We start from the raw sequence: 13,685 nt of genomic DNA on the forward strand, positions 1-13,685 counted from the left end.
TAGTAATTATTCATCTTACACGATGTACTGATCAACTGTGGTTGTGTGAATATAAATAAGGGTAATGACACTGTGAGAAAATGTAGCATATACTTAAGCATTCACTGTAAAGGTGAGAGATTAATAGTTTCAAGGAAAGGTTAGCATTTGGAGATTATTAGGTTGTTAGGAAAGGTCAGGAGTTGGGACTGTCATGGCGGGTTGTAAGTCACTGCATGCTTTAGGCATGGACAGAAGTCTCACAATACCCCACGGAAAACCCCATACAAGAATTGCTACAGAAATCCAGCCTTTGGAGGTTGGGGAGGAGGCAGTGGTTGGTGGGATAAGGAAGTTGTTATAGGAGGGGGATAGGGAACATGTTTTTGGAGCTTACAACACTGTATGCTACAAAACAAGTCCTTTTTACTTTCCCTTGAGAGGCCCCACAACCCATGCCAATGTGTGGTCATGGCAGGTGAGGCGTTCCGTGTGTACCTCTAGAACCCTGTTATTTTGTTTGAGGGTCTGTCAGTACCTTTAGATGTACCATTAGTCGTGGAATTAGGGGCATCGTTGCCTGAAAAAAGTAATATTAGTGAATGTCAGTAGTAGTGGATGATAAGGGGCTGCCTCACAAGTAGTCTACTCGTTGCTAGGACAACAGAAGTCTATCCATACATAGTTGCTCTCATATACTGTATAGCCCTAAATGTACACATACTACTGTATTCATAAAGCCCAGGACTTAGGCATTGTTAGACTTGCATGTGAGGCAGTTGACAGGAAGATGAGTAAGGCAAAGACACCCAAGAAGTCATGTGCAGGAATATTAGCCCTAAACCAAAATGCCAAGTGACATTCTCGTGTGTTGAGAAAGGAGGAAGAGAAGGAAGCAAGTGGGTTTGACTGTGAACAATATATCTTAGAAGCTGGGAACTACCACATAACCTGGGTTTGTCTCACAGCCTCAGGAGTGGTGGTAATGGCCAACAGTAGGTCAGTCCTGCCTAACTCTGAATCAAGCTGAGAAATCCACACACTGAGGCAAAATTAAGTAAAACCCAATATGTAAATAGAAGCTACTTTACCAGTATCTAAATAACAAATTGGAAAGAGACAATACTCCACTTGATCGGGGGAATATAATTTTCTTTCCATTCTCAGCTGAACTCAGAGAGTGGTCCTCAGGGTAAGCTCCTTAAAGCATGTGGCAAACCCATGAAGTAATCAATTTAAAGACTGCAAAAGGAGTTTAGTACAGACTATGGATGTTGCTTGTACAATAATAATAATAATAATAAAAGAATCCTTACATAAATGAATAAACATGTGAGTTATGTAACAATAATAATAATAATAATAATCATTATACTGCAATTAAAAAACTAGTCATATTGTCACTTTGCTGTCCTGATGAAAGTTACTACAAAAACTTAATGACAACTAGGGGTCCTTAAATCATTCAAAACTCTTAAAAGATAACAAAATATCTGCAGAATCAACTGCATGACACAGTATGAATGGTGGAAGATGCATATGGGTAAGGAGGAGGAGCAGGACAAGGGTATAATTAAGGGTCACAGAGGAAGTAGGAGGAGTGTGAGGTTCAGATAGTGGACTGCAGCGATGTAGGGGGACTAAGGTTGCTCCCTTAGAACTGGCTGGTTGATTCTATATTATATAAATAAATTTGCACCTCCTAAGCACTGGAAAAGCTTGGACATCAGAGTATATGCACTTTCACATACACTTCATATACATACATACACACTTATCATCCATACATCCACATACTGATCAAAAACTCATGCATAATAATAAACCAAAATTAGGTAATATAATTTTCATACATTCTGAAGGCTGGAAGTTTATGAAATCTATATCTACGAAGTTTGGAAGTTTAAGAAATTTACTTTCAGCCAAGATAAAATACTGTGGTCCAGATCCAAGAGCACACTTATGATCAACTCCATGTGGTAACTGATTTATTTTCTCAGAAAGAAAAAAAAGGAAGTAAAGTAAAGAAACTTCCAGTATTTCTTGTTCTTCCTGCAAATTAAAATCTAAGTTATAACAGGCATTTGATTGTAAATGTGTCTGTGGGTCTAGGCCACTCACCGCTACCAGGAATCGTACAGGCACTATCATGTTTTGTGCATACTGGCTGCAACAAGTCAGAAGATTTCAGGTGGTCGTGGCAAAGAATTTGACTGGAGGCAAAGGAAGCTGAGAACAAGATGTCACTGTTGTACACTCAATAAACAAAATATCAGCGTACAGTATATTCAGCAATGCTGCTATTGATGTTGTGGCCCCATGTTCATCTGAAGGTGAACTGGGTGAACTGCAGCAGAAGCTGCCCTTTTCCTGCAGTTCAGCAACCTGCTCTTGGAGGAGAGGGAGGGAATTGTGGGATGTTTGCATAACTGGGCTTATATCCATGCCACCACATAAAGAAGTACTTCTCCAGCATTCCATATAAAATGATATGACACCAAAGATGCTGGATGCTGTAAAATGTCCACTATTCCCTTGTTTCACGAGGCTGCACATGGTCATTTGCAAGTGGCACTTTCTATCTCATGAAGTGTAAGTACTGTACTTTATTACAGCATAAGCACACTACACTGAGGCATATTAATCTTCCTTGGACATCTTTAGCTGTACTGATCATTTAGGATATCATCAGACACCTCCCCCATGTACTTTTTTGTGTGTATGTATTAAGAATTGCACAAAAAACACAGAATGGCAGTGCAGGATATGTTGCCACACAGCAAAATACAGTAAAACCTCATTAATCCAGATCCATGGATCCATTTTCCATTAATACAAATTGGCTGACCTTGGTAACCTATCCTGAATTTTCACACACCTAACTAAAATTTGTCTGACTGTGCTATATTTTGGTGAGAATGAAACTCCTCTTTCCTGTCTTTTCACTCATAAATATACAGTCCACTCACAGAATACAAAACAGCCCAGCTGATGGCTACTTTTGGCAGAGTGAGACCCTGGGTATCTCATGAAAAATTTGGACAATCCTCACTCATACACAGTATGGATTAGTGAAGTTTTCTTGTTGGTATTTATTTTTTTATACATCAGCACAGGATGCTCCATTAACCTAATCATATTCTTTCAAGAAAAATGTAAACACGATATGTCACTTCTGTAATGAAATTCACATAGATGAAACAAGAAATATTAATAAAGCTTTATGAGGCGAAAAAAAAGAATAGACTGGAAGTATGTTTTGAGGAGCAGAGATGGAAGTGTAACTGAAGTAAAAAGAAGAGGGAAGGACAGAGGAAGGAGAGGTCCATGGAGGTGAGGGTTACAAGGAAGGAGAAAAGGAGAATGTTGAGGAATACAGGGACAATGCCACAGGTTGCCAAGGACAATGGAAAGTGAATGTTAAGTTCATGAAACTGATGATGCTTCCACCTAATCATGGCTAGAAGAGGGTCGAGATGTTTTAGAGGATGATATCAAATCAGAAAATGTTCCATGATAGACGCCAAGGAAACTTTTGGCCTTGGGGGGTTTCTCTGGCTGCTCTTCTTTATACCCATAACTCCTGATCGCGCACATGCCCTCCCCGACACCCGCGTGGGAGCTCCGACCAGGGGACAAATGACTCCCATGCAAAGGGGATGACTCTGACTCCTGTTGGACTTGGGAGACATAAATACAAGGAGATGCTTGGGAGTCTCTTATTTGGGGAGTGGTCCAAGGGTGTGGAGGGGCCGCGGTACGACTGTTGGGGAGGGCAGCAGTGTTGTGGGAGATGGGGGGCGCCAGATAAGTGTTGGAGTAGCCGGTGGGTTCTGCCACGTAAGTGTTGGAGAGGGCGTTGGTGGGGGTGACCACTGTGGGAGTGGGTGGTGGATTGAGGCAGTAACCCCCACTCATTTGCAGGTGGTGGTTAAGATTCAACATGGGGATGGCCTCATCACCGTTGCCTAGCAAACAAATGAACATCATAAGAACACACTGGCATTGGCCTATTTACGTCCTCTCTTAACTACCTTACATTCATACAAGCAGGCTGTTCGGCTGTTCTATCCATGCACACATGAAGGGGCTTTGACACAAATGCATTCTTTCAACCAGTTTAGTGTAAAATAAAAAAAACTTTATACATTATGTTTACATAATGTAAATTAAATAGGTTTTAGTATACCCATTTCCAAACCAACCAAACCATTAACCTGTAAACTGCAGCACAGCATTTTCCTACCATTCCTGTGATGTGAAAAAAAAAAAAAAAAAAAAAAAAAAAAAAACTCTCTAACTTCATCAGAAACCAGTTTTACATACTTGACATGAAAGAGAACATGTTGAAGTATAGGTATGTTTAATGTAATGTCAACATCCTTCAAAACTTACTTATAATGCATTATGTTCCAGGATTTGTGTCTGAAGGAATAAAATATGAATTTTTTTGTTTTGAACACAGTTTTTAGCATGACATTATGAAACTACATACATTATTTTAAAGTGTGGGTATGTAAATTTTTAGATCAATAGCTAGTGGTACCATTGTATAGTATGGGGGAGCAGTTCACGATCCAAATTTTTGTGGCCATACATCAACACATAACAAAAGGTAGTTAGTTGAGTATGAAGTGTGGCTGAGAAAAGTACCACATGATCCATTTCAAACCATTAATCAGCTACTGGCACCAAAAAATGAAGAAAACTAAATTTTCAAACTGATTCACATGATATATGTCCCTGTCCCTCCTTGGAACAGCTAATGATATACTGTACATTGCAGTTCTTGGGTTAAACCCTGAACAAAAATGCCTTTCTCCAACTGTTCATACAAATTCTTTGACCCCTTTCACTTTCCATGTAAGTGCTTCATTCATCTAAGAAATATCAGCTACTAATGACTCACACATCAGACAGACTGAAGCTATTCACACCAATAGTTAATAGGAAGAGAAAGACTTTAAGCTAATAAATAAGTCAGTAACAGTAACAGAATTGCAATGAATCTACCTGATCTAACTGATCTGAAAGGAGTTCTTACTAAACCTCTGTCTGTCCCTAAGTAATTTCACTTACTATAAATTGACTAAAATCTAGAATGACATTAAATGCTGAATGGACAACTTCATAAACTGCATCTAATGAACACAGCAGACAGCATACATCAAGCTTCCTGATCTAAACATACCTATACACTAATACAGAGAGTTGAAAGGGAAAAGAAGGAAGCATTGGATCCAGCCACACATAACAATGGGTTGACTGCTTGTGGTAGGAATACTGGTGAAAAACACTGGACAGCCTTATATGGCTCACAAACTTTCCAATGTGTCAAAGCTGAATTTAAAACTTTCCTTGATGATGGGCAAACCAAGCTTGTGATAGCCATATACTACCAGCCATAAGCAAACCAGTAAAGCAACTCAAAGCACTCTTGACAATACTGGCACTTCCAAGCACATCAAATCTGCATCCAAAAACTCAACCTTAAATCCACAGCACACATTCACCACCATGAGAACTCTACTACCTTGTTTTTCACTAAAGGTAGAGCAACTGATGGGCAACTCTGCACTGCCACTAACCTTGCCACCTACATGTTTTGATATATATCATGAACCCACTGAGCCCAGGAATGTCTTTTTCAATTTACAGTATTTTTGTTATCTCCTGACAATATTATTTACTAAGAACTGACATCTAACTGTGGGGCTTGATATAGCTTTCATACATCCTTCAGCACAAGAGGCCTTTCCAAAGTTAACTAATCTGGTAGCAACCAGAACATACTAAAAAGAATGTCACCCAGGTTCAAGGGGTTAAATGGCTCTAGCAATGACTTTGCATGCTGGGAGAAAAAAAAATTATATTTTGTTGTTCTTAGACCAAACAAAAAACTAAAAACATTTTCCCTATCTACAATGGAATGGCAGCAAATACAGATGATGTCATTGGGCTAACACCATTGTAATAGCGAATTATATACATTAAGAAGAGTATGGGCCAAATTTGAAACTTGTATCTACTATAATATACTGTGATTGGGAACTTTTAGTTTGCAGACAGCCAATGATTATGGTAGGGATGCAGAATGATATTTCATAATTAGTCTGAGAAATTTCCAAATCACGTAAAGTTAGACCTCTGTAAGGATGCCATAGGGATATCATCCTGCAACTATATCAGCTTTGTCACCATTCTGCCACAGATTGAAACAACTTCTAAAGCCTTCAAGTCATGCAAAGTTCACTTACTCATACCTGCTTCACTTGTCTTTCAAGAGTGTATATGTGCTGAAAATATGTTGCCTATAGGCACCCATCAGACAGTTGAAACTCACTGATACTTAATCCTCCTTTGCAAGTCATGGTACAAGGCAGTATTTTGTCATCAAAGGCTTAACACCCTGCCTGGTAAAAAATAATCTACTGTATACAGTAACTGACTGCTATGAAAAGGTTGTCTTATGGATCCTTGGTCAATACATGATGAACAGACATTCAATGATATAGCACGAATATGTGAACAGAATCCAAGACTGACTAACAAGGATTATGTCTGAAGAAGCAAGTAAGTATGTAAGCAAGTATGTATGTAAGTACTGTAAGTAAGTGTGTGTGTGTGTGTGTGTGTGTGTGTGTGTGTGTGTGTGTGTGTGTGTGTGTGTGTGTGTGTGTGTGTGTGTGTGTGTGTGTGTGTGTGTGTGTGTGTGTGTGTGTTTCTTACCTAATTGTTCCTACCTAACCGTATCTTTACAGGAATGAGTCAAGCTCATACTGTCCTGTGTATTAAACCATTTTTTTATACACACCCTTAAATTTATGAATATTTTTGGCACACACTATTTCACTCGGTAGTACATTCCACTGGTTAACTGTCCTATTTGGAAAACTGAATTTCTTTACGTCTTTATCGCTTCTCTTTTTATGTAATTATTTGCAGTGTCCTCTTGCTGATGCTTCCCCATAGGATATTTACTCATTATGTCTATTTTCTCTTTCCCTAGATGCATTTATATAACATAATCATGTCTCCTTTTTTCCATCTCTACTGAAGTGTTGGTATATTCAATTTTTCTAGTCTTTCATTGTAGCTTAGATCCCTTAAGCTTGGCACTCATCTTGTAGCAGCTCTTTGTACTTTTTCAATCTTACTGTATCTACATGTTTTTTTAAATGAGGATTCCAGACCACTGATGCATACTCCAGGGTTGGTCTGATGACTGATTTTATTATCTTTCTCAGCATGTCTTCATTTATATACAGTATGTGAATGCTATTCTCACATTAGCATGCAGTGTATACTGTACTTGTTTTGTACCTTCTCACTGATGTGGTCAACTGGAGATAGTCTGTTATTGATAATCACTCCTAGGTCCTTCTCCCTTTCTGATATGTGTAGGGTTGAACTTACTAACTTATAATCCCAGTCTGGTCTATTTTCACTTTTACTAAACTTAATTACACGACGCTTGTCCACATTATATTCCATTCATGAAGTTTATTTAATTCTTCTTGTAGCTCTCTGCAAAGAAGTGTGTTAGTAATTTTCCTTTGTGTTTTTGCATCATCAGCACACATAATTTATTTAGACAGGATGCATTTCCAATGTTACTGTCTGTCATTAATATATACTAAAAACATAACTGGTGCCAGCACTGAGCCCTGTGGAACTCTGCTAGTCACTTCCCTCCATGATGAGTAATTTCCCCTTAGTACTGTGTTCATTTCCCTTTTTCTGATAAAATCATGCATCCAACACTACAGGTTGCCTTGGATACCTCCTTGATGGTACAGTTTCCATAAAAGTCTTTGGTGCAGTACTCTGTCAAATGCTTTCTTGAAATCTAAATAGATACTGTCTACCTATCCTTCTCTTTTCTGTAATGTTTCTGTAGCTTTATCATAGTAGCTTAACAGATTAGTAACACATGATTTTCCCTTTCTAAAATCAAACTCCCTTTCTGTTATCATACTGTGTTCTTCTAGATGATTTACCCAAATTTTTCTTATCAGCTTTTCTAGTATCTTACTTACAACACTGGTCAGAGATACTGGTTGGTAGTTGAGTGGATTGTCTATTTCCTCTCTTGAATAGGGGAACAATGTTTGCTTTCTTCCAAACATCAGGTTGTTTACCTTGACCTGAGGTTTCCTTGAATATTAAACATAATGGTCTGCTTAACTCTCCAGCATGAATGCACCCAACCTGAAATTTCATCAGGACCATATGCTTTTCCTTTGTCTAATTTACTTAACTCTTCCTGTGCTTCTTTTTCTGACATTTGCATATCTGGTAACATGTGTGGGCATGCATGTTTCATATCATCTCTTTCAAAATTATTTACTTCTTTAAAAACTGATTGGAACTTTTTATTTAGTGCTTCACAAATACTTTACTCTTGTGTATAAATGATCCCCTCGTCCATAATGGACTGTATTTTATCTTTAACTTTGGTTTTGCTTCGGATGTAGCAGTAAAATAGCTTAGGTTGATCACTACTTGTATTTATAATGTCTTCCTCAAACTGTCTTTGAGCTTCTCTACTTCTCCCTGTATAATTATTTCTTGCTTGTTTATAGTTGTTATATGCTCTCTCACTATCGTGTCTTCCATATCTATTCCACACCAAATCTCTTTTCTTTTTGTATTTTTACATAATGTATGAAACCATTTCTTTTTTTTCATTTCTATTTCTTTGTTCTGACGAATGTAATTTTGGACTCCTATTTCATAAAAATCACAGAATTTTCTTTATATATCATTTAAATCTTGTCCTCTAAGCTCCTTTTCCCAATCTATTTATACGAAGTACTTCTTTAAGTCATTGTAGTTGCCCTTTCCTACTTCAGGCTTTTTCTGTAATTCTCATTACTGTTAACTTTGTCATATGCAATCATAAAGTTGCAATTTAATACTGCTAGGTTGCTTTTGCCAAATGGAGGGTGATACATTATGCTGTCAATATCATTTTCATGCCTGGTAAATATAAGATCTAGTACTGATGAATCATCAAGTCCTCTTCTTCTGGTGTTTTCCTTTACATATTGTGTTAGGAAAAACTCCTGCACAAGATCCAGGAGCTTTTGATCCCAACAGCTTTCATGGCTTCTTACATCTGGAGTATTCCAATTAATATTTGTACTGAAATCTCCAGTTAATATAACCGTTTTAGATTCCTCTTCCGTTCTATTTAGTAATGCTCTTAAACTCTGAATTGTACTGTACTTTCTGCCAGGTGTTCATATTTACCTCTTTCCCAAGTGTTTGTTTTGGGTGGCATATACTGTATAAACATGCCACAACTACTTTCCCTTCAGATATGTTAATCTCTACTGCAATCAGTTCTACTTTTGAAGGTATATCTAGTTCTATTTCTGTGACTTGCAAATTTTTCTTTGTTAAGATTATAATTCCTCCTCCTTTTCTTAAATTTCTGTCTCTTCTCCATATACTGTATTTCTCTAAGCTTAGGGTATTGTTTGATATCTTTGGGGTTAATTCTGTTTCAGCTAGGCAAATAATATGTGGTTCCTTTTCTTTGGTACAGTCTTTCATCTCTAATAATTTAGACACCATTCCATCTACATTTGAGTACATCAACTTAATCATCTAACTTACATACCTGCCATAGCTTGAGTCTACTACCTTCCTTCTTTTTATTCCCTGTTGGTTATGTACCACTTCTGTACCTGTAATCCAATTACTTTGTAAAAAAAATTTACTCTTCTCCTCCTCTGATCTTCCCTCATTCTTTGTTTCTGCTTCCTCCCTTTTCTCCTTTAATATTCCCAATTCCTCCTTAGTTAGGCATTTTTGTATCCATACTTTTTTAAATTCCTCTTTTTTCATGAGTTTGTTTGCATTTTTTTGTATATCGTCCACAGTGCTCACACCGTGGAAGGCTACTTTCAGAGGCCTTGACTTCTCTCACACTTCCCTAGCCTTTTGTGTTCCTCTATGTCTTTATCACAGATTTCCTCTGATACTTCCTTTAATATGTTCATTATATTTACCATCTCCCTTTTGTCACTTGGAATTTTATTTCTTATTTCTTTTTCATCTATACCAGTCATTAATGTAGATTTGTTGATATCTGCTGAATCTCTGACCAGTTTTGGGCTGTTTTTAATTTCTTTCACTTTCTTTCTCATGCTTTTTTCTTTGACTTTTGTTTCTAAGTCTTTTCTTACTTTCACCATTTCAGCATACATAGTTTCCATGGCATCTTTGCAACTTCTCATCATTTGCTCACCTAGATTATCTTCTCTTCAAAATCACTGCTTTGGTCTATCAGACTGCTTGCTTGCCTAATTGTCTCTATGTCATTTCTAAACTCCTCCATAATACTCTCATGGTTGACAACAGTGCTTACCATTTCACTAGTCTTCCTTCTAAGTGAAACTACCTCAACTGACAGCTCATCTATTGCTGTGTCTTTTTTTGTTTAATTCCTTTACTAGTTTTTCATTTTTTCCCTTCTGCATGTGTAATTCCTTCTTAATATCATCTAATTTACTTTGAAAAGTTTTCTCCAGTTTATTCACTTTCTCTACTTATTTATTATATGTTTCCATTTCAACCAGTTCTGGGTAGAAATCATCATCCTGTTTTCTACCTTTATTCCTTTTCTTAACTCTTTCCATATTCACTTTACTATGGACAGTGCTCAACCTGTGGCAATTCTCACTTAGAAAGATAACTTCTACTTATAAGTTTGCATCTCCCTGCTACCTGCCTGGTGACATACGACACCCAGCTGATGATGCATTGAATCAGTGGATTCTTGCACTAACTGGATGTATTCTATTATTCGGACAACACTTTTGCTTGTACTTGCTCAACTAAATTAGAACATCACTTAACTGAACCTAGTACAGAACTTGACTCATATAACGATAGGTGTGGCCAGTCGTGCCCAAGGGTGGTCAGTGCAGAGCGAGGTGACAGACCTTCTGCCTGTGTGTGTGTGTGTGTGTGTGTGTGTGTGTGTGTGTGTGTGTGTGTGTGTGTGTGTGTGAGTATTTACCTAGTTGTGATAAGTACTCATGGGCCCTTCGGGCCCTCTCACACTTGCTCCTGCGGAGGGCACTTGCTCTGCGCACTCGCTTTCTCATGCTTCGCACTCGTTTCCTCATGCTTCTCACTCGTTTCCTCACGCTTCACACACGCACTGCGATCATTTCAGGTAATCTGTGACACGTTTACGTGTTGTTCTAGTCTGACGTTGAAACTATCAGCTGTCAAGGCAACACTGAAGGGCCCATAATGGTCCGTTTATGTGCTGTTCTAGTCTAACGTTGTCACTTGGATTTTTTGTAGCTAACCAATTGATCGTGTTATTTGCAGCTTCAGGAATGGAACCCAAGTTGTCCACACGCAAGTCCGAGATATTAACCACTCAGACACGGCAACCAACCGGGTGCTGGAAGCGGTGTTTTTTGATCAAAATTTGATCACTCATATAATATAGTAAAAGTTTTTCAATCGTGATGGGACCAAGTTTGTTCACATCAGCAATTTTTTTGTGATTTTTTTTTTTTGGCCAATTTTGGTGCGATTTGAATGTGTAGTTTTGGGTGACCAAAATACACATACACACAGACACACGGCTACTGCTATAGCATATTACATATACAGGAAAATAGCAATGCTCATGGAGTCCCGTCTCCATTTCTCAATAAGTCAAATTTTGTTTTGAACTCATTGAAGTTTTTAGACTGGACGATCTCTTTGTCCAGGCTATTCCACAGGTGTATGCATCTATGTGGAAAACTATCTATAAATCTATCTATTGCCAGATGCCATAATCCCATAAGAAGTGGCCATTTGACTTTGAGATATTTGTTTTACGGGGAGGGGCACTAACCCTCCACCAACCCACTTGCTGACATGCAGGGAGCACGTATGGTTTGGTTATATGGTTACCACCCAGTGTTGAAAATGGTTTCTCGGCTTACAGGAAACCATTTGGCTTGTCACTCAATGTAAAGCCACCTGTAAAGGAAAGAAAAGCAATAAGAAGTGACAGGAAAAATGAGAGAAATAGGATGGGAGAAGGGCAGGCACAGAATGATAAAGGCTAAGGAAGAAGTAGGCAGCACTACATCAAGTGAGTGGATGATGGTCGCCACCTTGAAATCCTTCGAGCAACTTGGCTTTTTCAGCTTCATTTCATGTCCTCTTGTTACTCGCCCATCCCATACAAACAGATCTTCTCTGTCAATTTTTTCTACTCCCATTATGGCCTTGAACACTGCAATCATATCGCTTCTCTCTTTTCTTTTGTCTAAGGAAGGCAGACCTAGCTTTTCCAGCCTTTCCCTGTATGGCAGATCTGCCAGGCTAAGGACCATCTAGGTTGCTATTCTTTGTATTCTCTCAATCACGTTTATATCTTTCTTTTTGAATGGGGACCACACTACTGCCACATATTCCAACTTGGGGCAGATCATGGCCACTATCAATTTTTTCACCATCATCTCATCCATGGAATGAAATGCTACCCTTATGTTAGTCAAGAGATTATACGTCTTTCTAAATAGAGTATTTTGTTAACGTGCTTTTCGGGTGCCAAACTATCCTGGACCAGCACTCCCACGTTCTTTTCTCCTCTCACTTTTGTGACTGGTCCATTATCCATCAAATAATTCAGTGATGGTCTCTTGGTACTTTTACCCATTTCCAACATTTTACATTTTTTTGTATTGAATTTCATTTCCCACATACATCTGGCTTCAATCATGAATCCTATCCAGGTACTCCTGCAGCATTTTACAGTCTTCTTCAACTTCTGTTCTCCTCAAAATCTTTGCATCATCAGCAAACAGACTTGCATAACTGTTCATTATATCTACCATATTGTTGACATAAATCAGAAACATTACAAGTATTAACAACGAGCCCTGTGGGACTCCACTTGTTACTTCCCTCCATCCAGCCATCCTGTCTTTTATTACCATCCTCATTTGTCTGAGCCCTGTGGGACTCCACTTGTTACTTCCCTCCATCCAGATATCCTGTCTTTTATTACTATCCTCATTTGTCTGTCTCTCAAGAAGCCTCTAATCCACTCCAAGAGGTTGCCCTTCAGTCCTCCTGTGTGCTCCAATGGCCACATTAGTCACTTGTGGGGTACCTTGTCAAAGGCTTTCTCCAGATCTAAATACACACAATCCACCCAACTATCTCTCTCCTGTAGCATGTCAACTGCTCTTGAGTAGTAGCTCAACAAGTTGGAAACACACGGTTTTCCACCTCCCAATCCAAACTGACTTTCTGGTAAAATGTCCACCTCCTCCAGATATTTTATACATCTGTCTTTCAGAAATCTCTTGCACAATTTTGCAACCATGCTGGTCGGGACACTTATCTATAATTCAGGGGTTCTTCCTTGTTCCCTCCCTTATAATTTGGTACCACACTGGCCCTCTTCCATTCCCGAGGCACTTTCCCTTCTTCCAGAGAACACACAATTATGCCGTGAATCTTACCTGCCAGTTGTTCTATGCATTCCTTTAGTATCCAATTAGAGATCCCATTTGGTCCTCACATCTTGAGTTTCCAGTAATCTGTACACTTCTTGCATTTCAACTTTTGCGTCTTTTAACACCACATTTCTAGTCACTCCCGCTTCCTTCACAAAATCACTTTCTCTTGTGAAGCCTGATTAGATGCATTTGTTCATTATTTCAGCTTGCATA

The 13,685-nt window shown here is 38.5% G+C and overlaps 1 protein-coding gene across 1 annotated transcript in view; it reads right to left on the reverse strand.

Moving 5' to 3' along the window:
- Window positions 1–479: 479 nt before the first annotated feature.
- Window positions 480–13,685, reverse strand: part of Shaw (potassium voltage-gated channel shaker cognate w) — an 84,553-nt gene continuing 71,347 nt past the window's right edge. Inside the window, exon 7 of the mRNA XM_080266785.1 lies at window positions 480–559. Within this exon, the coding sequence (XP_080122911.1) occupies window positions 480–559 (80 nt within the window). The remainder of the gene's footprint in view (window positions 560–13,685) is intronic.

Source organism: Coenobita brevimanus, chromosome 22 (assembly GCF_032717465.1).
Source record: "Coenobita brevimanus isolate Jiangsu-jjx chromosome 22, ASM3271746v2, whole genome shotgun sequence".
Taxonomy (NCBI): Eukaryota; Metazoa; Arthropoda; class Malacostraca; order Decapoda; family Coenobitidae; genus Coenobita; species Coenobita brevimanus.